Here is a 26,014-nt window from a genome sequence, read left to right on the forward strand (position 1 = left end):
ATATAGTGAGTCAGAATATTGAGAGACAATGGGATCCTAGCTAAAGCAAAGCTATACTCTGTCTTTTCCGCTGGAAGACAAGGCAGTTAAAATAGACTGGCGGACAGCTCAACAATAGGAAAAATGAAAATATGGAATTTCTGCACCAATATTGAGACGCTGCCCCTGACACCTGTTGTGTATAAGTACAAGCTTATTGCCCATCCTTCACTCGACACTTAAAACATAAAGCAGAAGCATCTGCTTTCCTCATTTGCTGCCAACATGCAAGATACCAGGATGGCCCTTTTGCACTGATGACCAGGTTTTCATTGGTCATTTTTGCCCCAGTGGCAGACACAAACCCTTGACCTTTTCAGCTTCAAGGACACTGGAGCGGATTGTCACAGGGTGGTCAGTCAGCTTCAGTAGAAACGCCCTCATGATGTGAACCCACCGACCCTGTATGGTAACAGAGGAGAGCATTGTGCCACAGCTTCATATTCTTCCAGACCATCTAACACGCTATCATCATCCTCAATGACTAGAAGAAGGGTGTTATTCTGCCTCTGTCCAAACAGGGTGATACGGCCAATTGTAGCAGCTAAAAGAATTACACTGTTATTGGTCCCAGGGAATGTCTTTGCTTCTGAATTTGTGTCTTGAATCAGCGATGCACTGTGGGGCAAAGGCTGGGATACTCAATGCAGTTTCGGACCTGGTCCCTCCACTTTCAGCCAGATCTTTACCCAGAGACAGCTTTTTGAGAAGATGGCTGAATTTAGTAAGCCATGTGCTGCACTTTTTATAGACTTCTGTCAGGTCTCTGAGTCAGTGCATCGATCAAGTTTGTGGGATGTCATGAGTTGATACAGCATTCCTGGAAAGATACTGTCATTGACAGAGGAGCCCTAGAATAGAACAGAAAGCTGTGTTTGCATCAGTGGCAGATACACGGCATGGGTCCGTATTTCCCACAGAAGTTTGGCAAGGCTGCATCTTGTCACCATCATTGCTCAATATTGCCACTGACTGGCTGATGGATAAGGTTGATGAGGCACTCTCGGTGGTGTCGAGCTGAACGTCAGTTTGTTTTGAGACAGCGAATTACACTAATGACATCTCCCTGGCTCAGTTTGGTGAATCGCTGCAGCTAAGAGCCACTCTCTTCTGGCAAGAAGCAACACACATTGCGCTGGTTATTAACCCAGAAAAAACTAAGTCCCTGCCCATTATCAACAAGCAGCCTCCATTACAGCCAGCTCAGCTTTAACATGTCAGGATTGAGATCAAGCAAGTGGCAACTTTCAATTACTTGGGAAGCATCACAGACAGTGCTGGAGGAGGTTGGAAAAATGCTAATATTCCTATAGTAGCAGCAACTGCCAAGTTCCAGCTCTTTTAGCGGCCTCTGTGGAGACACTGGGACGTCTAGGTTACTACAAAGCTGCAGATCTATAAAACCACAATTATACCAACTCAGTTGCAGGTCAGTGAAATGGGGGTGCTAAAGAAGACTGAAGAACAACTTAAAAAAAATTTGTTTTTGTTGTGTTTGTCACTTGTTACATATTAAGAGGCAGGACAAGATCAGCAGTGAAGATATTTGTAGATGAACTCAGCAACTGCCTCCATCAGCACTGGTTTGTTTTCGGCGGCTTTCTTGGTATGGATGTATTATTAGAACGGAAGACCAGCAAATCACAAAGTATGTTTACCAAGGAATGCCGCTACATGGCTGGCAATCACGTGATCACCAAAAGCTCTAGTGGAACAATAAGCTTGCCAATGAACATAAACTGAATATCCAGACAGATCATCTTAAGGACCTAGCTAGAGATGGAGCTGGATGGCATCCAGAGTCTCCAAGGAGGCTATGGCTCTCTAGGATTTGCCTTGGCGACCACAATGATGATCTGTTTTTCTCTGCTTACTAACCCGTGTAGTCAGAAATCTACAGTTTACATGCAGATCAGGTTCTTTGAGCATTCAAAACCAAGACTTTTCTGACATCCTCCCTCACGCTCTTGATTTAACCTACAACACTAATCTAAGCAAAGAAATAAGGGTTTTCAGTTAAGAACATTTTGCCCTCTTGCTAGTGTTTTCTATAATGCATCCCTCTAGCACGGCAGACAGGGAAACCTTAACATATGGGGCTGCCAGGATAGTTTAAAACAAAACAAAACAAATTAAACAAAAGCTCAGGGAGAGAGAAAAAGATAGCATTGGCATCAGTGAGGAGGCAGAAACAGATGTGTCCTGTTTCTTAACAGTATCTCGACTTAAGTTTGAAAGGGTAACATCAGCAATATTAATTGACAGCTGGTGTGCATGGATGTATCCAGAGATGGAGACAAAAGCCAAAGCATCAAGAAATGCTCTTAGGGGGATTTGATAGAGGTCTATAAAATCATGAATGGCACGGAGAAAGTTAATAAGGAAATGTTATTTATGCTTTCTCATAATACAAGAACCATTGGCCACCCATTGAAATCAGCAGGCAGCAGGATTAAAATAAACCTAAACAAGTACTTCGTCACACAATGCACAGCCAACCTGTGGAACTCATTGCTGGGGGATGTTGCGAAGGCCAAAATTATAATGTGTTCAGAAAATAATTGTATCTATTCTCCAAGAACTTATCTATCAATGGCTATTAGCCAAGATGGTCAGGGAAGCAACCATGCTCTGAGTGTCAATAAATCTCTGATTACCAGAAGCTGGGACTGGATGACAGGGGAAGAATCACTTAGAGTGACCAGATGTCCCGACTGTATAGGGACAGTCCTGATTTTTGGGTCTTTTTCTTATATAGGCTCCTATTACCCCCCCCCTCCACCCCCATCCTGATTTTTCACATTTGCTGTCTGGTCATCCTATGATCACTTGTTAATTTGCCCTGTTCTGTTCATTTCCTCTGAAGCACCTGGCACTGGCCACAGTCAAAAGAGGATACTGAGCAGGATGGGCCATTGGTCTGACCCAGTATGGCCATTCTTATATCTCACACATAGAAGTAAGGCTTCCTCTTAATAATGAATGACAGGGAGTCATATTTATGTGTCTCTGCTATGGGACCATCGATGAGAAAAAGTAACTAGCTATGAATATGCACAATAATAGCCACAAAACCATTCTGATAGTTAACAATTCATCTTCCTCCACTGAAAATATTGTTAAAATGTCTCCTGTAGGTTACAGTTGTATGTGACAGAATTTGTTTTAACCTTTTTCCTTTTAAAAAATCCCCCAGGAAATTACATTAAAAATAACTGTGTTTTTAATTAATATAATGCCTTAGCCCTATGCCATAATCACACAATATAAGATGAATAAAGGATTTCAAGTCAATGCAGCTCTCTAAACTGAATACAAGTTGTAAACATACAAAACTAAACACACAAATCAGCCCTTCCACTACAGTTAAAAAAGGTTATTTAGGTTGCAAATTCAAATACAGATGCTCCCCGACTTACATAAGCGTTCCGTTCTGGAACGCCTTGCGTAAGTCGAATTTTGCATAAGTCGGGAACGTATACTCGACAATTACGCAAAAAAAAAGAGCTTACGGAACTTTTTCCATAAGTCTGGATTTGCGCAAGTCGGGTTTGTGTAACCCAAGGAACATCTGTAGTATGAAGTTCGGATATGCTGATTTTAAAGTTGCCCGTGTGCCTTTAATTTGACCCCCCTTGTGTGTATGCATTAAGATACAGTTTTTAAATTACATGATTACATATTATATTTTCCATAGGACATGATATTCTATTCTATATAGGTTCTCAGGCTACCCTCTTCAGTATAGTATCTGAGCACCTTCCAGCAGTGCATTAAGCAACACGAGGAAGATCTATTGTGTATTTTGTTTTGGAAGTTGTGTGTTTTTTTGTTTTGCTTTCAATAATACACACTCACTGCTATATGTTTATGTTAGAGAAGGCAAGGTAAAAAAAACGCACCTTGCATTTGGTGATGAGATTTGTGATGGTCCTTAATTCCTGGGGGAGTTGATTCCACAGGTTTGGACCAGCCCCCAAGAAAGTTCTGTCTCTTGCACAGGAGAGCTTTAGCCTTATTATAGAAAGTTCCATTGTGCCAAAGGAGCTAAGTTGTGAATCACAGACTTTATCCTGTCCCATTCACTCAACAGGTTGGATGCCCACGAGGGAGAATTCAGGTTGCCAAATGTATTTCCTAACTTTCTAGTACTTGATTTTAAAACCCAAGTCCTAAATAACATTTTTTAATGTATTTTTTTTTTAACATTTCATATAATTTACATACACATACTGTAATCTAAGATAGAATATATATTGACAGTTTACCACAATATATACATAAAACAATATTATAATCTAATAAGCATCACAACAGAGTAGATTGGGCCACACTCAGCACATAACAGGCCACTTGGTATAAATACCAAGATGAAGCAAACATCTGGCTAGGATTTCAATTTTTAATGTGCAAATATTGAGGATAAGAGTATCATTTAGTCTATTAGCTTCTGGTACAATAGCGACATTTTTCACTCTGAGTGAAATTCACCTGAGTGCAGAGAAGGCCATCGCAAGAACCTATGGATTAATCTATTCCCATGTTAAGGGTTTAATTGGGATTTCAGTTGCTCATGAGGTATTGAATGAGTTTTCTGTACTGGGGTGAAATGCACTAATTCATAGTGATGGGCAGTGAGAGCAGACTTAACCGAAGAACAGTTAAGCCATAAAAGTACACTGAAAAAATGTACTAGCTGGCTTCTGGGCGACCGTTCAGATACTGATTCTAAGGGACATTCTAAGGGTATTTCTGGCACTGCCAGTGCTTTGAAGAGTAAAGGGGAGCTTGACAAGAATTTGACAGGTGCAACAACAGAGATGGAGGAGCTTCAGAAAAATTTTCTTCTTTGTTATAATTGTACACAGACAGAGCCATATAAAGCCCTTCGATTTCTGAAACACTCTGAAGGACAACAACATCACCATGTCAATGACAATCTTAGCGACAATAATAGTCCGCTTTTCTTAAAAGCTTTAAGCAACCAGCCAACCGGGTTTACATTTCCAACAAAAGCTACCTTGACCATCACCAGGAAACTGTCTTAAAAATTCAAAGTGACTTAAAAAGGAAAGTGAAATGACTAGCAAAATAAGATTTTAAGAAATGGAAAGGAATTGAGACTATTTTTAGATCTGCTTAATGGATATTACTTAGAATTTGTTGCTTGGCTGCTGCCACTTTTCGATATGAATAAATTAATGTGTTCTGAAGAGCATAATCTCATTTATAGACAAAGGCTAATAGAAAAAGGCTAATGGTGGTCTCTCTAGCCATGGTGAAATGTATTGAGAGACATCTCTAAAAACATATTTCACTGAAAAATGAGAAATGATATAACTGCTAGGACTATCCAATAAGCAGAGTAATTTAAACACAGCTACTGAGTTCAGGACTGTATTTCAACAATTGTAAAATAAATGAATGAATAAATAAGGTAATTTTACAGACGGTGGCTTGATTATTTAATCCGGGGCAGTTACGCCACATGAATACTTGCAAAAAACAAAGCAATTCGTATGTCTGGACTTCCACTGCCTGACTTGTTGGGCAAACCTACTCACCAGGCATCACTCCTTTGATATCACTTTCAACGTTCATCTCGTTCTTGTTAGTGAAGTGAAGAATAAGTTTCTTGGCTGCCTCAAATTGTTGTGTAGCCATCAGCCACCGAAGGGACTCCGGGAAAATACTTCAAGAGATACAAAATGTGTTAGTGGATGCTTCCAAGGATTTATCAATGAGAGGCAACTGCATTTGTCGACTTACACTATTTGAGAATAACGTAATAAAGTAAGAATTGCCTGAACATTTAAAAAAAGGATGCTTTTTACAAACAGTGCAAAAACAAAGGGTAAGATTCCCACTATATAAACTATCCAGGGGTATTTAATATCTCACCCTCCCACCATGTTTTCTTTTATACAGATGCACATAGAGACCAATTCCTGTTGCATCACCTCTTTTGTAAAATGGGGTAGTATAAAACAAAATAAGGCAGGGTAACCTCATTGTGCCCATTAGTACAATGTATGAAAGGGTTGGGGAGACTTGTCTACATGGTGAGTTAGTGTGTGGCAAGTCAGGGTGTGAATCTACAGTGCTCCAGTTTCGCATGTACTAACTCTGTGTGGAGACTGATACAGCGCAGTGGAAGTCCTGGAGCATGGCTGTTGAAGTACCCACATGCTGAGTTAGAGAGCTGCAAGCTGGCGCGCTGTAGATTCACACCCTGGCTTGCCTACCGCACACTAACTGGCCATGTAGGAAAGCCCTAGGAAGCACGGTCAACAAAAGCCACCAGCTGCCAACCGAGTAAAAGAGTGGGACAGTTTCCAAACAGCAATTCTCACCCAGCGCTCTAGTTAAGGAAGTGACTGCAAGTTTTTTAAAGCTGAAGGAGGAAAATACCCTATTGAACTGGTTTATGATTACAACACAATGTTGATTTTGTTTTAAGGCAGATTGTTTAAAATTATCTGCAAAACACTATTTTTCCCCTAGAAGTCAAAAATGTCCAGCTTCATAAACAGATTTTAAGATATTTTGACAGAGCAGTGATATGTCTAGTCCTAGTATGGATAAATATGTAATAAGTAGCTTAACACTATGTTCAATTTTGTTACAACGAAAGCTCCCTATAGTGAAAATAATATTGCTTTATTTGTGTGATATTCTGCATAAAAATACCCCATATGGGAGTCTCCTCTGTACAATATCATCAAATATGGAATTAAGTCAAGTAAAATGGAATGCCACTTTGAATATAAACCTCACAGGAAACAGTGCTGAACCATGTAGGGGAACTTCAAATACTTACTTCTGATTTAACAGCGAGTGTGTCAGAGGACACACCATATACGCTTAATACACCATTATTCCTGAGGGTGGTGGATGAGCAACATGGGAAAACATCCACCTTTGATATGAACTTCAAAGGAGCAATGTGGATGAGAGTTCATAGAAATCTGATTAACATTGTACCTCAAGAAAGAACAGAATATATGAGAAATATCAGTTTTACCTGCATACAGCAGCGTGTACTATAAAGGAGGTCAGAGCAGATTATCTAGGGGTACTGCCTGGCCTTAAAAATCTATTAATATCTAACCAAGTCTAAAAGTAAGACTTGTGCGAGTTTGGAGAGCTAACAGATTGGCTGATGAAGGGTAGGCTGTTTAAGAGATGCAGGCGTAACACTGATTAGTAGTAGATGTCGTCAGAAATTACTAGTTCACATACGAAAGCTCTAATAAATCAGGAACTAAGAGGCAGCTGGTGTGTATGTCATTAAAAAACAACAACAACAAAAAACCCTTGCTGTCAGCTATGTCCCTGATCCAACCTGCTGCCCCACGACCTATATCCAATAAGGAGCAACTAAGAAGCATTTGATCAGATACATGTGTTTAAGCAATAATCACGAAAGGGCTCGTATGCTGCGATACAAAACACACAATTTTGTACCATTAACACAACATTTTGGGGTGGTTCTCAAAAATATATATTTTTCATAGAGTTCTCATTTATTTCCATTAAATGTAGACGTTCACCCTAAATCTCTGTCTTAATTGATTAACCTCTATATTTTCAAATTCATTTATTTTCATACTGAGCCAAACAGGCAGGTGTGGAACTTTACAAAACACACAGTTGAAATAGGTCCACAAGATTTGTGGTCTTCTCCCTTGCGTAGGCCTCAATTTCTCTTTCCCTTTGACTCAGTAGGTATATTTAATCCTCTAGGGCATCTGATGACACAGTTTGTGTAACAGATGCATTATAAAATAAAGTTATACTAATCATAAATTCCACCACAGTGCAGTGACTTTTGTCACCAATGCAGTCTCATGTATGTGAGGGGGCAGGGTGACAAAAGAATGGAGTAAAGGCAGCTGAACCATTAAACAGCTATCTCTTCAGGTTAATACAGTCAAGACATCACCCTTGGCTTGAATGCAATCCTAGATGAAGAAAAAGGCATATTGATTTTATGCATTAAAATAAGGAGAATGAAAAGGAAAACTGACCTGCAATCCAATGTGTCAAAGAACAGTAAGTAAGTATTGCAAATAGGAGAGCCGTTCCCCTTGACAGCTCATTATACTGCATTGATATCATGTGTCTGCCTCAGCAAATTTTCTAGCAGAACATATTGTTGTGGAAATGGCACATTTTGCAAATTGACTCAAAAAAAAAAAAAAAAAAAGTCACTGAATGCAACACACCATCCAATATTTTGCCCTTGATAGCTGGCAGCAATAGCTACTCTAATGGTCCTTTGGAACAGTCTGCTTAGTAACTAACAAAAGTCTCCAGAAACCTTTGATAGCAAAGTGCTATTTGTACACAACTGCTGGAAAAGGATTGTGTTAATGGTTCTGAAGATGGTTTCCATGGTAGAAATTCCTTACAAGTATCATAGCATTGTTTTTTGTCCCAATCTTTCCATGCTGCATCATGGATTATTATTTATTCTCAATAATTCTTTCTAATAGTGGCTACAACGGTTTAGGAGCTCTCCATCAGAGAAGAGGGCAGTTTCCTTGCCTTGTGCAGCTCACAGTCCAAAGGACAGACAAGTAAACTATTCCCACTCACCCTACCCATCAATCATGTATGTTTTCTGAATAATGTAACTGAAAAGGAAGGCTGAGTGTCAACTCACCCACATGTGTGGCCTGATCCTGCAAACACTTAGTTTAACTTTACATATGTGAGTAGTTCCACTGACTTCAAGAAAAGGAGGGGTGAAAGTTTCAGATTCACTCTGGCTCCTGCTCACCCTCCACAACGTAGCCCTCACGTACATTTGGAAGGGGAGAGCCCCAGTGTCAAGGAGATCATTGGGGTGGTGAATAAACAAGATGTTAGTAAAGAGGGAGTTAGAAACAGAAGGGAGGGAGAGGATGAAAGAAGGTAGAAAGGAAGAGTATAGTGGCAATTGGGGAGAGAAAAGTTAGGACAGAGGGGAAAAACCTAAAAATAACGGTCAGGGTCAGACGGTTTAAAAAGAGATACCCATTTTGTGTACACAGTGCAGGCAATTATGTATGAAAATGGGGTGACTGTACTAGAAAGTGGCTACCTGGCTGCCCAGCCAAATCACTGTATTTGGGCATACAATCATGCAACACCCTGCAGAGCTGGGCTAGGGGCTGTTGCCACCATTTTACTGAGCAGCTGGTCACCATCCTTCTCCTCGAGCCAAACCACACTGTGCTCTATTCTGCTTACACCAAAGAGGGGTGGAGGCAAGAAGAGCAGGGAGCACTCACCAGCTGGCCTACAGCCTACTGGGCAGAACAGCCCCTGTTGTCAAAGGCAGGCAGTGTTTCTCAGCAGCTGCCACAGCAAAATAGGCCTGGGCACTGAAAGATGAATAAGCCCTGAGGCAGTCTTAGCCATAGTAAGACAGCTGGCATCTATATTTGGCAAGCACAGGAAAATCTTCAGGGCTGAGGTTTTAAAAATCATATATATATATATATACATACATATATATACACACACACACACACACACAGACCCCTCTTCAGAGACACTCACTTCCTCAATACCTGTGTAAGTATCTTCTCACCTGCTGTACACAGATAATTTCCTATATGAGGCTCCAACCCAATAAGTAACAGCATGCAGGCGGACTGCTGCATGGAGCCTCCGTGTGGACAGTCTGCCTGTGCACTAACAATTGCAGCATGGGGGTCTAACACATCTAACCTTAACTGAACACTTCCTTTTGGAGTACGATGATTCAGAAAAAAATATTTCAAAGACTGGACAGGCTACAGCTTCCAACCTGTGCAGCCTGTCAGGGACATAAACTGGAAAAAGAAGAGTGGAGAGGAGAGGGTAAAGGATTTCCAGGCCGCCAAGATCTTTGTTTTGGTCATTCAGGAACAAATGGGGAAAAAGAAGTCTCATTCCCCTATAGCTTCTGTACGATTCCAGCACTGGACATGCTCAAGCCCAAAGGTGAAAGACTTCCAGTTGCTCTAATTGCTCAGTCTGATGAGCAAGAGCAGGAAATGGAAGACACCAAAAATTCTGACATAAAAATCAGGGATTAAATGCATCTTGAGGTCCTCAAATAAATTTCCCTAATTGCTCTGTCGCAACTCCAGGCGATTAAACAACATATTAAGTTAAAATTATCTTTTAAATATTTAATGCATTTTACTTTTCTTTTACCTGTTTCGATTTCGGTTGTGTGAACTCACACAGGGACTAGTCAGACTTGTGGCGTGCATGCAGACACACACACACACACACAGGATTTTTGCAGCTCTGACTTCCAAACTTTAGGCAGCATGATGGGAAACTTGAAAGCAAAAAAGGCAAACAAATGAAAAAAAAGCAAGCAAACAAAACAGAGAAGTTAGCCCCCAAACCTGATTTCACATCTCTAGTTCACTACAATTGTATCTCCTTGCATTGGCTTAAATTAGGATAATAAAGGAATGTTTATAAGCAGCTGCTTTGCCAACATCTTTTCACAACACAAACAAAATAGGAAATGTTTCCATTTTCTTTCAATTGCCGGATCAACCTTTTGTGGGCCGGGCGCCAAATATATTTGTGGGCCCCCATGTGGTTGTGATGGACCCCTTTCAAGCGTGGGCCCAGCGTGACAGTGCCACTGATGCCATAGTAAATGTGGTATTGCCGGGATGGGGATGAAAACATTTATTCAAAAACAAAAGAAGATATTTGAAGCCAGACTTGATTGAGACCTCCACTCAGCCCATAGAGAACGAACTGGGCTAACATCAATCTACCCAGAATACCATTGAATTTGGTTTGTTTGTTAGTCTTTTTTGTTTAAGCACTTGGGGCCTGTTTGGGGCCCTGAACACAAGTGCTTAATTAGCAAACTTATGAGCCATATTAAGCCGGGATGTAGCAGTCAGTGGTGTTACACCTGCATCTCCTCACCACCACCTCCTCCACGCAAAGTTATGTTTCGTAAATACATTTTTTGAAACCTGCATTTTCTACTTTGGTACAATAATGTTTACAAAACTTTGGGGCGGAGCGCGGGGAGGAAAATTGCTGGTGCCCATCTTTTGCAGGGAGAAAGGGCCACAGAGAGAGAGACAGACTTTAACAATCCAGCCTCAAGCTCCTACCCCATCCTTCACTCCTGGGCTCACCGCACCCCCATCCCTCCTACTGTTCCCACCCCACACAACTAACCCCTAAAGAAAGGCTCTCAATCTCCCTGCTATTGGCCCCCCCCCACTTTTACCCCAGGGCTGTCACCTCCCTCCCCCAGCCAGCTCCCCCATCGCACCAGGACTTGCCCCACAACTGCTCCTTTCCCCCCAAACTGCGCTGCGCCCCCTCCCCAGATTGCAGGGGGGCAGTTTCTGAGCATTCCCACTGGCAGGGGGCACCGCAGCCAGCACTGACAAGCCCCGCTGTCACCGTCCTCCCTGCTCCCAGGGACCACAAACAACCCCCCCCCCCCCTTAAATTGCAGGGTTGAGACAGTGCCCAGGAGCATCCGGGCATCACAGTCGCTGGGGGGCTGCACACCACCCGGGAGTCACAGGATTGCGGCTGCCGCCAGCTCCCCTCCACCCCAGGAGAATGGAGGAGACTCGGGGGTGGGGGGAGCCAGGAGCTCCCACCCCATGCCCCAAGTGGGAGAGAGGGTGTAGTGGGATTAGTGCCGGGAATCTTCTCCCTGCACCAGAACATTTCCTTGCTTGGGATTTCTTTTTGGTCCTTTTTGATGTCTCTGCCCACTTCAGCTAGGGCGGCTGGCAACATGGGGCAGGGCATTCTGGGACTAGTAGTGCAGCTGCCAGCGCAGGTCCCAGGGCCCCAGTGGAACACAGCGGCATGCAAACTACAACTCCCAGCATACCCTGCAACACCCAGTCCCTGTTGCATCTGCCCAATGTGCCAGGGGGTGAGGCCTAATAGCCAAGTGGTACTAAGGCCCACCTCAGCCCCACACAGGAAGAGGCTGGTGCTGCAAGGAATCCGGGACAAACGCTGTTCCGGAGTCACTCAGCCCAGAATCAGGACTTGAACTCTGCATTTTGGGACTGTCCCGCCTAATTTGGGATGGGTCGTTACCCTCCCCCATCTTCTCCTCTAGTCAGATGGGGAAAAACCAGTTGTTAGCTTTGGCAAGGTTCCCCTTTTTTGCCTCATCCATCCCATCTTTCCCTTGGGAGTACTCTCTGTAAAGAGCTTAAAAAGTTTTCTGCTAAGGGTAATTGATTAGAGTTGGTCAGTCTCCCAGTGCCTAAAGCTGAGCTGGCTGCAGTCAGCTGATTGGTAGACTTCCTTTCCTTCTAGAGTAAAGGTAAAACAAGCCCTTTGCCCATGGAAAAAACTGAAGAGGGAAAAACTAGAATTACTGTCAGTTTCTGGTTTCAGTGTGTAGAAGTTCTTGCTGCTGTCCATGCAGAGACCACTGGGAGAGAGGGGAGGAGCATGAGGAGCATTGAAACAACAAAATAAAAATCATTAACAGCGCAGAAAAATTCAAACTACAGAAAAAGTCTAAAGGAGTTTTAAAAAAAGGGAGAGGGGGAAGGGAAAAAACACAGAAAGGAGGACAGGAGAGAATGCAGAGAGGAGGAAGGAGAGAAGTGAAGATGGGGAAAGGGAGAAGATGCCTTTTAGAATTTTTGCACTGGGTGTCACTGGCACACAAATACTGTTGCAGCCAGTGCCAAAGATTTCAAGACATACTTGGGAGTAAGTGTGACCCCAGCCTGCAAACAGAGTAAACTGTACCAGTGGACTACACTGGAGTAAACTGTGTTTGCACTAGGGGGTTCCATCAGGGCAACGACACCAGTTAAAATCCAAGCTGCTGCATTTGAGGAGTACGGGGAACGGATAAATCTCAGCTTATGGCATTTGTGCACATCTATACCCAACGCAGCTAACCCTTTTCATGCCCTTAACTTTTAGTTAGTATGTCGGGTTTCTTTGTTTTAATTATTAATACACTTGCTGACCTTCAGGAGAGCCAGATCCAGGAAGCATCTAATACCAAAAAGAGGAAACAGAAAGCCTTCTGTATCCTGGTGATCTGAAATCTGTGCCTAAGTGCATAGTCAGGACCCTGACTTCCTTCATGTACATGTCTCTTTAAGCACATTTCTCAGACCTGGTGTACACACAAACTTCTATGGTCTTCCAGATGTCTAGGACTATCCAGATTCCACAGCTCTGTCATTGACTATTACAGGCCTTGCACCCCTGCACTTTTGTATAGAGCCGCTCCACTCCCTCTCAATCAGGGTCTTGCTCCAAGCTCTATCTGTTTAGGTATTACACAGCCCATGACAGCATGGTATCTATAATATACGGCGAGGGGGGAGCAGAGCAAGCACAGAGCTGGAAGAAGATTAGACCCAGAGATGTAGAAGGAAAGTGAACAGCACTCTCACAGTAGGAAAGGTATCAGGGATCACAGATCGGGGGGAAGACGAGGGAGGAGACAATATGGTAAGTCACAGAACCTTTCTAGTGTTTAACTGATTACTTTGTGTGGGTAATTAACAAGTGACAAGGAAGGGCAGTTTTCATTTTTTATTTTGTTACAATTAAATGCAAGTTCATTTCCCCTCCACCCCCAACTACGCATACAGTACGTGCCAAATTAACTACTCTTCTACACCCTAGTTGAAGGGAAGGGACTATAAAAATGACAAAACCGACCCTGCTTCATAAAAGGGGCATCCCATTTAAAAAGATGTGACACGTGAGAGGACATACGTGTACTGTACACACAGCATACGTGTACTGTACACCCAGTATAACTAAACAAATGTTTTCAGTCCCTTTCTGCTCGTTCAAGAAAAATCAGACTCTGCAAGTTTTGATACTTTGGTTATTGCTACCATTATCAAACCATATAAGCAGGTCCTAATCTTACCTTCCTTCCATCCTTCCCCTCCTATTTTCAATGGGATTACAGATGCATATCCAAGGGCAGAATTTGGCCAGTAGCAAAACAATGAAGGCGTTTGTTTAGTTTGGGATAAAACATTAATATTTCCAACTCCCATTAATGTCAGCAGGGACCTTTGCATTGAGTTTACTGGCAGCTGAATCAAATCCTGACATGGCAGTGTATATAATACTAAAAAAGTCTCTTTACACAGACGTTTGTTTTGTTGGTGTGTTTGGTGTGTTATTATGCTAGTTAATCGTATGTCTTCCTAAAGGACAGGAAAACATTATCAAATAAAATATTTGTAAAGGATAGTACTGGTACTGTATACTAGCAATATATACTGTTTAAAACCTGAATTGTTATGCTAAAATGTATTCAGGTGTAGAATGACTGAACAACAGTAAACATTCAGCCAATACAACTGATGAAGGGTAGGGAGTAAAATAAAACAACAGATTAGGTAAAACTAACATGTGATAAGGTACACCTGCTAAAATGCACAGACCGGGACATACCAACTCAAAGCAGCGCCAAATCCTCCGAAAACAACAGATGCAAAACCTGCAGACATATCTCCACTTCTACAGTGATCAACACTCCCCACAACACAGCTTTCAAGATCCATGGATTCTACACATGCCCATCACAATATATGTACCTCATTCAGTGCACTAAATGCCCCAATAACAACTACACCTCTATCCCGATAGAACACAAATTTGGATATAACGCGGTAAAGCAGCGCTCCAGGGGGGCAGGGCTGCGCACTCCGGTGGATCAAAGCAAGTTCGATATAATGCGGTTTCACCTGTAACACGGTAAGATTTTTTGGCTTCTGAGGACAGCGTTATATCGGGGTAGAGGTGTACGTGAAACCAGACAGACAATAACTACGCTCTTGAATGAACTCACACAGGAAAATGATAAAAGACAAAAACATCCCATTGCCTGTGGGTGAGCACTCTTCACAAAACCATCACTCCATAGCTGGCCTATCAGTTCTCATCCTCAAAGGAAACCTGCACAACACTTTCAAAAAAGATTCGCCTGGCGCTTAAATTCATCTCTCTGCTAGACACCAAAAATCATGGACAGAACTGAGACACTAGACTTATGGGTATTAACCCTCCTCCCCTTTTGTCCTATGACTACAGAGGTGTTAACGGGCCACTTCACCTTGAATGGTCCCATACAACATTTGCTAACTACCTATCCTAAACAATCTGATTCACTTTGTATTTAGCTGGGAAAACGCTGAATACCGAGCTCTCTGTCAGCTCAAAAGCTTGTCTCTCTAGCCAACAGAAGTTGGTCCACCCACATAGTCCCAGGATGTTAGAGAGACAAACACAGCTATAACTACATTGCACAGCACAGATAAGGCAGTGTAGATTTTAACACATACAAGCTGATTGAGTGAGAAGCCTCCCGGGAACCTTAGGATACTTCCCAGCATGGGTAGATGGACACACACTGGTTTTGCTCAAGCAAGCATGCTAAAAATAACAGCGTGGCTGCTTGACATGGGCAGTGGCTCAGGCTAGCCACCCAAGTATAATCCTGCCTGACCCCGTGGGTCTGGACTCGGATGGCTTCCTTGAGCCACTGCCTATGCCATCACGGCCACACTGTTAATTTTAGTGTGCTACACATCTATCTCCCCAAGAGGAGAAATACCCTCCCAGCTGCTGTGTAGAGACCCTCTCAGGGAGCATGAGCTTAGCACATGTTAAGGGCAATGTACCTTGTCTACACTAGATTTAAAATGGGCTAGTTTGCACATGTTGGCCAATACATGCTAACGTCACTGCTTTAAATCTAGCCTAGTCCAGCCCAAAGAGACAGACAGGACAGGCAAGTACCATACTCTGGGTTTGAGTGGAAAACTTGATTTTAGAAACAAACACAGATCTCCAAGGACTAAGGCTGCGGCACAATTGTCAACACCCTGCTGGTGAGAACTTATTTTTCCCCTCACTTTTTATACCTGGTGATTGCAACATGTCCCCTCCCCATAGTAGTATGAAGCACATATGGCGACTCACCAAAGCAGAATGCTCCTCTCCCTCCCACCCACTTCTGGGAAAGCAAGTAGAGGAAGCTACCTTAGAGAGTAAGTTCCTCTGAAGCTTGGTTTCAGATTTACCTATTTGCTGATGGAGACATTTTATAACTGTGAAAAAGAAAAGCTTGATACAGGCTATAATAAAATGGGGGCCTTCCCAGATAGCAAAACACCTCCCAAACCCAGCTTTAGTAGCGAGCATCTTTACAAACAAGAAAGAAGGCAGAAATACTTACACCCAGTAAAGCAGCATCAGCAGGAAAGGGCAGATGATGACCGCCTGGAGAACCTGCCAGTCCCTGCAGAGGGCAGCCAGTCCTGGCATGAGGAACTGTCCTGCCATTGCAATGAAGCTTGCCACCATGGTGACCATGAACCGGTGCCCAGGAGGACAGAGTTCTATTCCTGAAACAAAAAGGCACATGCAAAATTTGAATGTCAATGCAAGGAAATTTTTTTTGTTATCCATAATGACAGAGGAGCTCATTAATCATTTATTATGGCACTGGAGCCAATGTACTCCCATCAATCACGATTTTTTCTACTGGATTTACAAAGTGGATACAATAGTCCTTTTAGTAAGGATTTCACTCAGTCTTGGGCTCAAGAAAATATTTTACTGAAGACTTATGGCAAGTAAAAGCTTACATGTGTCCCAAAGATTTACGGGCCAATCCTGCAAGATGCTGAAAAAAGCCCAGAGGTGCCGAGTGCCTTCAATTCCCATTGAATTTCATGGGAGTTGCGAGTGCTTGGCACTTTGCAGGATCTAACCCTCCAGTCACTATGGAAAGCCACCTTCCTCCAAATGTATCATGCTATTTTAATCCCATTTTAAATTGGACTTTTCGAAGCTGTTTTCCCCTCCCCCCATAGGGGATTTCACTCAACTTTCAGCAAGACAGCTTCCCATCTGTCCCTTTCTTCCCTCTTCAGTGAAATCCATCACCACTGCCATCATCAGTAATCTCAGCAGCCCTGATGGCAAAGGGGTGGTTGATAAAACTCCTTAAAATCCCTTGGTCCTGGATAGTCACCCACTAAGACTTAGAAATGAAGCTGGATCTAGCAGAATCACATTTTCAAAAGCAACAAAAACGTAGCAATAAAACTGGTTCAGATCCTACAACTACATCCTAATGTTGATGGATTTTTCCCCAGCTAGAGCTACAGTGGCACCCTGCAACCTACACTTTTTGCTTGTCTACATCCACTTCCATGGGTTAATCTTGAGGCATAACAAGCTTGCCACAAATACTTACTGTGCAGCCCTTATCTGCAAGTGGAAACAGATACATAGGCTAGAAAAATGTCTGTCACCATGATAGCATTGACAAAGGCAAGGTGCTTTTCCTTGGAACTCTGCCAGTTATTTTGTTGTTAAAATGATGATTAAACGATTAAGACGATGGATAATGGAAAGCCAGGGTAAGGGGAGAGGAGGGAGATAAGATGTCTTCATCAGAGGCCAAGTTGTATGTGGGATGGGGATTTGAGCAGAACATTTATCACATCGTTCAAGGCTAGCAGGTTATTGCTGGAACAAGAACGTTGCCAGCCAATACAAAGAAAATGTATCTGTAGTGAAAAATTTTCATTATCCTAGCTACAAACAAAACCACAATCCAGCTCTGGCAGGGGGAGGAGGGGAAATAAACTGTTGCATATAAAAAGGCTTTCACAGTTTAATTAGTAAAACAAGATTAAACACAGAGCTCCCATCCCATTAATATGGCATCATTCCTAGTATTGAAGTACACTGGGTTTAACCAATTCCATTTTTTCTTGGTAGGGAGGTGTCCTCCAAGTTCTGTTTTTATAGCCTTCAAGCATAAAGCTATTTTGTTTTTTAAATTAAACATCATAGTCATTTACACTCCAGTATTCTTTCAGTAAGTAGGAGTAGATTTGTTGCTATAGAAACAAAAAAATCTGCATTAGACAGGTGCAAGTTCAGCTTTCCAATGGCTGAGCTTTGGTTAGTGTCAGTTATGAAAAGTTGCAGACAAGATCAAGTTTTTTATGAAGTCAGAAAGATGTGTCAAAATTGTATAATTGCGTTTTTGAGTCAATGGTGCATAATAGATGTAATAGTCCATTTGCAGTAATTATTGATTGTATAAAGAAAAGCAAAGAACTTCAGAGAAGAAAACAGAAACAAAACAATCGCTGGGTTATCATATATGTATGACCAAGTTTTCCCACTTTTCTGGAGAAGATGAAAAATTGCCATGGTTACTGGATTAGCATGACTTTCAAGAAAAGTTAGCACAAACTCAATGTGCCTATTAAATACAGCATCACTAATGCAAAATAATATACATTAGATCAGTCTCTTGACTTCCCAAAGATCTGCAGCACCAGTCTTAAAAGATACAAGAAGCTACAATCGCAGTTCTCAGCAGACACCTGGCAGACCAGCATTCCTGACCTTGTCAACAAGGGAATCTAAGCATCAGTGTGTCAAAGAGAAGGGCTCTCACAATACCGCACTGATATCTAACACTGTGATGCATATAAGACCCTTCAGTCCACACAGGGCCCCACTGACTTCATGTGGCTCCATGCAGACTCCGGGGTATGCCCACACATATCCATTGCAGTATGGAGGTCTAACTTACCTCATCCATAGTATGAAAGTATAACAAAACCTAGGTTTCTCCCATTTAACTAAGAGTTTCCCATCCTATTCCTTTGAGGGAGGAGTTCTATGTAGCCTGTTCCCATTAATTCAAACTAAAGAAAGTCACTGTAATCACCCCCTCCCACACAAATACCTTTTGTTTTTGGCCACATACAAAATCTAATGTCCTTCAAGCCTGTCTTCTGGCCTCTTTCTGGCATTTGCTGTTCCTGGCTTCTTTTATTCCTGACACCTGCGTTTCTCCTCTTGGCCTGGGGAAGAGGGAAGGGGACCCAGACCCACCCTCTCCTCTGGATTCCCCCTCCCCAGGAACACTGTTTAGACAGCTACCGATCATTCCTTCAGTCCCTTCACCATTTTCCCTTGGCTGCTCTCACCTTTACCACTCTCATCAATATCTTTACAAGATCTGCAGATTCTGCTCCCCTGCCCTGACTGTGGGGTTCCTTGCAGCTTCTCCTGGGACCAGCTATGGAAGAATTTCCTAAAAGCCAGGCTCAGCTCTTCCCTATGGCAGTTAGATTGTACTGCTAGCAGTTCTCTGCCCCGGCCTTAAACCAGTGGTCCCCAAACTTTTTATGCCGTGCCTCCCCTTACCTGTAATGTGATCTGCCCCTGCCTCCCGGGAGCTGTGATCAGGAGCCGGGACCAAGTAAGGGGCCACATCTGGAACCAAAGCCGTGAGCCAGGGATCGGGGCTGGTCTAGAGCCGGAAGCGAACCACGGCCAGGCCAGGAGCCAAGGTTGTGGCTGGAGATGGGGCTGGGGCCAGAAGCAGAGCCACGGGCAGAATGGGACTGGGTTGCGCTCCCTCCCCGTCCCCCGTGGAGACTGGCCAAGCCTTGCTGTGCACCCCCCTTGATGTTCCTCCATACCCCCTACGTGGGCACACCCCAGAGTTTGGGATCAGTATCAGTCTCCTCTAAACAGGAGTTCCCTCTCACCGGGACTGGGTTTGTATTCCAAGATCCTCTTTGCTTTAGAGTATTTTGTCTTTCCCTCCGTCAAGCAAGTGTTCCTCAGATCCAGAAAAAGGGCTGAAGGGTGTGTCTCTCCCAGGCTCTTGCCTTACCTTAGTCAGTTGCAAGGCTTTTGCCAGCTTCCTTCAGCCCAACACCCTTCCCAATTAGCCTTCCAAAATGGAGGGTTCAGCAGGCCAGCCTTATCCTATCAGTATTGGTCTGCTGCATGGGAGGAGGCAGTCTCTATGCTTCTCCCCTTCTCCCAATTCTTCCCAGCTGATGCGGTGAGAGGGGACCCTTGCCCTGCCTTCTGTTTCAAGTCCTTAAAAGGTACATCCTCCAGATTCCTTCCCCAATCACCATTCATTCCCAGGACCCTTAGGCCTCCACATGTATCCATTAGACCCTTCCAAACCCTTGAAGGGCCAAGCAAGGTGGTAGGGCTGACCACTAGGAGCTATAACTCTCTCTGGCAGCCTACCCCATCACAGATACCAATAATAATACATTAATAATACCACCTAGAGTTTATGTTGAGCTTTTCATCTATTAGATCCCAAAGCACTTTACAAAAGGAGGTAAGCATCATTATCCCCATTTTACAGATGGGGAAACAGAGATATGAAGAATTAGATTTGATCAACTGCACAGAGTGATGGCCCATAAAAGCCTGCCAATTATCTTAGAAAATAAGTATTTTTGTTTAGATAACCTCATTATTGCCTCCATTCCAGGTATGCAGTATAGCAAGTACAGAGTGCATACAGGAATGCTGCAGCTACTGAATTAACCTATCCTGGCATGAATTTAAGGACTATTACTCCCCAGATGGAAAAAGCTATATATACACATAGTTGTGTGGAAATGTGCGATTTGGAGAAATGTGCATATGTGTACAACAGATATTTTTGAACTGCACATTCCTGCACACTCTGAGGGATATTTTTGATCTATAACTAAAGCCCTGTATTGTTTACTATCTTTGTGGATCATGGATTGGATACAGATCCAATTTTTGTATCCTAGCAGGGCTGTAAAAGTGAGATAGGGTGCTGGTAAGGATACATATAAAAGTGGAGTGCGGATCGCGAGTCGGATACAAGTTAATTATCGCAGATGTGGATCGGATGCGGATCAATTTTTTTGTATCCACGCAGGGCTTTATCTATAATTACCATGTACGACAATTAAAACAGTTAATGTATTATGCATTATTTAGATACGCTGTTGGAAATCCCTTTCAAATAATAAGGCAGTGGTCTGGAGGTTTAAGCAGAAGGGTGGTGTGATGGTGCCCTTCATAAGACTTTATGGAAATACGCTTATGAATATATTCCAGTTGTGTCATATATATTTTGTGCTACACATGCCAGGTAACATATCTATATAAAGGTTATGATCTACTGAATCTATCAATCCTATTTGTATGCATGTATCATTTTTGTACTAAAAGTTATGAATATTGGTTGTGTACTGGCTTGATTTCTAAACAACCTTAGTAGAGCATTTGGTCAGTTCCTGGAGAAAGGAATTCACAAAGTTAAGTGCCCAATCAGGAAGCACTTAAGGAACAATGCATCTTTGAATGCTCTAATCCACATAAGAAGTCTTCCTGGAGACATTTGAGATACCATGTGGGCAATGGCTTGTGCCTGTAAAAACTGTGAGTCATTCATGGATATGTGACTTGCCCAGGTGACTCCAGAACTCCATCTTGGAGCTGGACTTTGTATAGGAGAAAAGAGGGGGTCTCCACCCACAAGAGAAAGTCTATTTAAGCCCATGGGAGACCCCTCCATTTTGTCTTCAGCTGGCTAAAGAGAGGGCCTCTCCACTCCCAAAGATACCTGAAAGAAACTGGAACGAAGGACAGTGACTGCAAGGGGTGTGAGTGATTTGCTGCACCCAGACTAAAAGGAGATTAGTCTGTAAAAGGAAGCATTCTGGAACTGGTGAGGATCTTATATGTATTCAGTTTCTTACTGTATTAAATACAGATTTGAGTGTTCTATTTTATTTTACTTGGTAGTTCACTTTGTTCTGTTACTACTTGGAACCACTTAAATCCTACTTTCTGTATTTAATAAAATCACTTTTTACTTATTAATTAACCCAGAGTATATATTAATACCTGGAGGGGCAAACAGCTGTGCATATCTCTCTATCAGTGTTATAGAGGGCAAACAATTTATGAGTTTACCTTGTATAAGCTTTATACAGGGTAAAACGGATTTATTTGGGTTTTAGACCCCATTGGGAGTTGGGCATCTAAAGATAAACACACTTCTGTTAGCTGCTTTTGGTCAAGTCTGCAGCTTTGGGGCAAGTAATTCAGACCCTGGGTGTGTGCTGGAGCAGACGGACGTGTCTGACTCAGCAACACAGGGTGCTGGGGTCCCGAGCTGGCAGGGAAAGCAGGGGCAGTAGTAGTCTTGGCACACCAGTTGGCAGCACCCAAGGGGGTTTCTGTGATATAACCCGTCACAGGTGGAAACCAGGAAGTCCTGAGTTCTAATCACAGGGGCTAGTTTCTCGAGTACAATGAGGATCACATTTGCCCATCATGCAATAGGTTTCTGGTTCAAAAGTAGGCATGAACAGGACTTTCAAGCTAGATGATCACAGTGATTCCTTATGGCCTTTGAATGCCAGTATAACGGAGCCAAAAAAGGATTGTAGCTACATTAATAGCAGTTCCAAATAAACTCAAAACAAACAAACAAAAATTCTTAAATTGATAACCTCCACTGTACCAATGTTTGGACCACATGCATCATATTAGAATTTCCTTTTTAAAAACAAAAATTCTCAAACTAGCCCTCCCAAGCACATTCCAACACAGCAGTAGAATTTTTATAATCCAGTCTCTCTGTTTACATTCTAACAAAGCAGTTGAGATTAGCTGGGACACTTGAATTGCCCATTTCTACATTTGTTTTTAACACAGAACCTTCTCAGTGAAGGGCCCTCAATTCTGGCATTTTCTCCAGCTTGCTCTGACAGAGCCAGAGTTTACAGACTTTCGGGGCTGGATTTCTATCTAGTACACAAGTTTTGTATCAGTGTAATTGCATCTGTTTCAGCATGACGCTGGTGTAAGTAGGGGAGAATCAAGCCCTCAAGGAATCTATGGGTTATATATTTTCTCAGTCTCTTTAAGATTTTGCTTTAAGGAGAGGGTTGATTCCCCCTCAGATGGACACGGAGTTCTTTATCATCACTGATGTTCAGTGGTATATGTATTTTTCATACACTCACCTAGAAACCATGAAAGCTGCATTTTTATAAATGAATATACATACATGAGGGCCACATGTTAAAGATGGCTCTATCATATTGTATGTCCTTCTTGATTTTCTAAAGCTATGCCAATAATTAGATCCTCATTGTATATTCTGGCACTCCCTTGGCTAGGTCTGTGATAGGACTAAATATTTTGTTAACAAAATTACATGAAAAGTAACTACAAATCTGAGTTCCAAGCAACTGCGTCATCCCTTCCTATGAATCAGTCAATAGAACACCATGTTATTCCTTGGGACTCTTGATTCTGACTGTGAATTAGTAAATTGGATTTTGCAATACAGAAATTACTTCCCCCTCTCCCCCCCCCCCCCAAGTACACTAAATCCCACAATCCTTGTTATTACTTCTGCATTTTATTTAACACAGTTTCTGGAGTCACAGCACCCTACGCACTAAGCAAATTATCTTTCGGAAACTGGATGAGATCAGCAATAAATGAGTTGTAGCTTCAAAGACTGACATCCCAACAAAGAAAAGCAAGTTCATTGCCACACCACAGTCTAAAGTGGAAGAATTCGGAGCTACTTTAGGAAATGTTACAAATGTATCCAGTGTGTTCTTGGTACCCACAAAAACTACTGCTTAAGAACATTAGGAAGTCAATGTATAATGATTATACAGTGTTTGAGGTGCATATCATTTAAATTGTTTAATGTGGATATAGATGTCTCATGAATAATTCAAAAAGTAGTATAGAAAGCAAGTAACTCTTTTGGCCTACGTGAGTAGGCAAATAGGGCACTGTGCATTTTAAACCCGTACATAATCCTTTAAGGATCTTCAGAGAGCCATTAGCCTTGAAAGGTTTGATTATATAGCTTTCTGAAGCTTAGAAATAGCTTGCAAAAGATAATGGGCTCTGGATTGCCCAGTAAAGATCAATCATTCTTCGCAGTCTGCTAGCAAGGGGTTAAGATTTACGAAAGCAGAAGCCTCTGATATATTGCCACTTGATTGACAAAATGTATGTGATCACACCACTGTACACAATCTAAATGGGAGGAAGATTTGGGAACAATGTACAGTATTCAGAACAGGATTGGACAAGCCTATAGACTAGAACAGGGGTCTCAAACACACGGCTTGCGGCCCGCAGAGCTCTTCCCTGCGGCCTGCCAAGCTCCTCACGCCCCCCTCCCCCTGTCACTTCCAAACTCCCCTTACCCCCCACCCCTGAGTTAATTTGTGTGGCAGCTAAGCTCCCTGCTCCCCAATGTTTGGGGCCAGGTCTCTCCCCCGGCCCCACCTGCTGCTCCCATGCACCTCCCCCGAGGGTCCCCCGGCCTCACTTGCTGCCCCCTCACCGCCCCGGAGCCTGCAGCTCATGCTGACTCCACACTGCTCTGCTGGCTTCCGGCATCACCTGCTGCCACAAGGTCCTAGTGCCTCCCTCCACTACAGCCAGGGCCGGCTGCCCTTCCCCTGCCCTTCTGCCCTAGTCCTGAGCCTCTCCAATGCCCCAAGCCCCTCATCCCCAGCCCTCACCCCTGCACCCCCTCCTATACCCAAACTCCCTCCCAGAGCTTTAGGCAGGTGGGGGCAGAGTTGGGGGGGGCAGGTTCTGGGCACCACCAAAATTTCTACAAACCTGCCACCCCTGGAAGAGGCAGAGCAGGGGTGGAGTGGTGGTGCAGCCCAGTGCAGTGGGGGGGCTTTAACAGAAATAAATCTAAGTGCGTGTTTTGTCCTTTGAGTGAGGTGCATTACTGAGTGTATATATTTTATTAAAACCGCTTGGAAATGACTTGTTATAGGAGCAGCACTGATCTGTATCTGTATAATGCTTAGCACTTTCCAGGAGGGAGGAGGAAGGAGAATGCTTAGGGGAGGAGGTGCAGAAGAAATGGGGCAGGGGCGGGGCCTCATGGACGGGGTGAAGTGGGGGTGGGGCCGGGGCCAGCGAGGGGGGGGGGGGTCAGTGATGCGGCCCTCGGGCCAATGAACTAGTCCTCATGAGGCCCTCATGGTCATTTGAGTTTGAGACCCCTGGACTAGAACTTCAAGAGCTGTGACGGACACCAAGCTAAAACTGATGCAGTTCAAGCTGATGCAACATTTGTGCTGAAGGTGGTACAAAATGAGTGATTACGGCTTCAGACTGGCACATGCTGGCAGTATTTCCAATCATATCACTGAAAGCTCATGACTGCTATGGAGGCAAAGGAACTTAACAGAGGTAACAGTCACTGGAGTTCAGCTCCATTCCAGACCATAATGATTCTCTCCTTCAAGAGAGAAAAGAAAACGTTTATGAAAAGAAAACCAATAACGACAGGCTACATGCAACAACGGAAATAGTACACAGGTTACAAGGGGGTGATCGATTTAAAATGATCAGGCACAGCAATTAGTACCCTCTTTCTCAGCTCTCCCTCACAATATTACATCACAAGAGCTTTTTTATTTTTCCCTAGCAGTGACTTCTCAAGCAAGACCTTGTAAAAATGTCCTAAATGCTGACCTAGCTTCTTCAAACCCACTAGGGTTACCATATTTCAGCAAGCAAAAAAGAGGACAGGAGGAGCCCCGCCCTAGCCCCGCCCCTGTCCTAGCCCCGCCCCTGTCCCTCCCACTTCCCGCCCCCCTCAGAACCCCAACTCTCCCCCAACTCCTTGTCCCCTGACTGACCTCTCCTGGGACCCCTGCCTCTAACTGCCCCCCAGGACTCCACCCCCTACCTAAGCCTCCCTGCCTCTTGTTCCCTGACTGCCCCCTCCTGAGACCCTCCCCCCCATCCTAACTGGCCCCCTAGGATCCTACCCCCTACCGGTGTCCCTTGACTGCCCCAACCCTTATCCACACCCCAGACAGACCCCTGGGACTCCCACGCCCCATCCAACCACTCCCCACTCCCTGACAGCCCCCGCCCCCCAGAACTCCCGACCCATCTAAACCCCTCTGCTCCCTGTCCCCCGACTGCTCCGATCCCTCTCCCCACTCCTGCCCCCTGCCAGCCCCCCCCAGAACTCCCAACCCCCCCCCCTCCTGGGACCCCTGCTCTTAACTGCCCTCCAGAACCCCACCCCCCTACCTAAGCCTCCCTGTTCCTTGTCCCCTAACTGCCCCCCCCA

At 43.6% G+C, this 26,014-nt stretch overlaps 1 protein-coding gene across 1 annotated transcript in view; it reads right to left on the minus strand.

Annotated features, from left to right (window-relative positions):
- The window catches only part of SLC22A23 (solute carrier family 22 member 23), a 180,629-nt gene that overhangs the window by 34,143 nt on the left and 120,472 nt on the right, over positions 1–26,014 (minus strand). Inside the window, exons 4-5 of the mRNA XM_034762240.1 lie at positions 16,268–16,436; positions 5,604–5,731 (exon numbers count right to left, since the gene is read on the minus strand). Coding sequence (XP_034618131.1) covers positions 5,604–5,731; positions 16,268–16,436 — 297 coding nt within the window. The remainder of the gene's footprint in view (positions 1–5,603; positions 5,732–16,267; positions 16,437–26,014) is intronic.

The sequence above is a fragment of the Trachemys scripta genome, chromosome 2 (assembly GCF_013100865.1).
Source record: "Trachemys scripta elegans isolate TJP31775 chromosome 2, CAS_Tse_1.0, whole genome shotgun sequence".
Classification (NCBI taxonomy): domain Eukaryota; kingdom Metazoa; phylum Chordata; order Testudines; family Emydidae; genus Trachemys; species Trachemys scripta.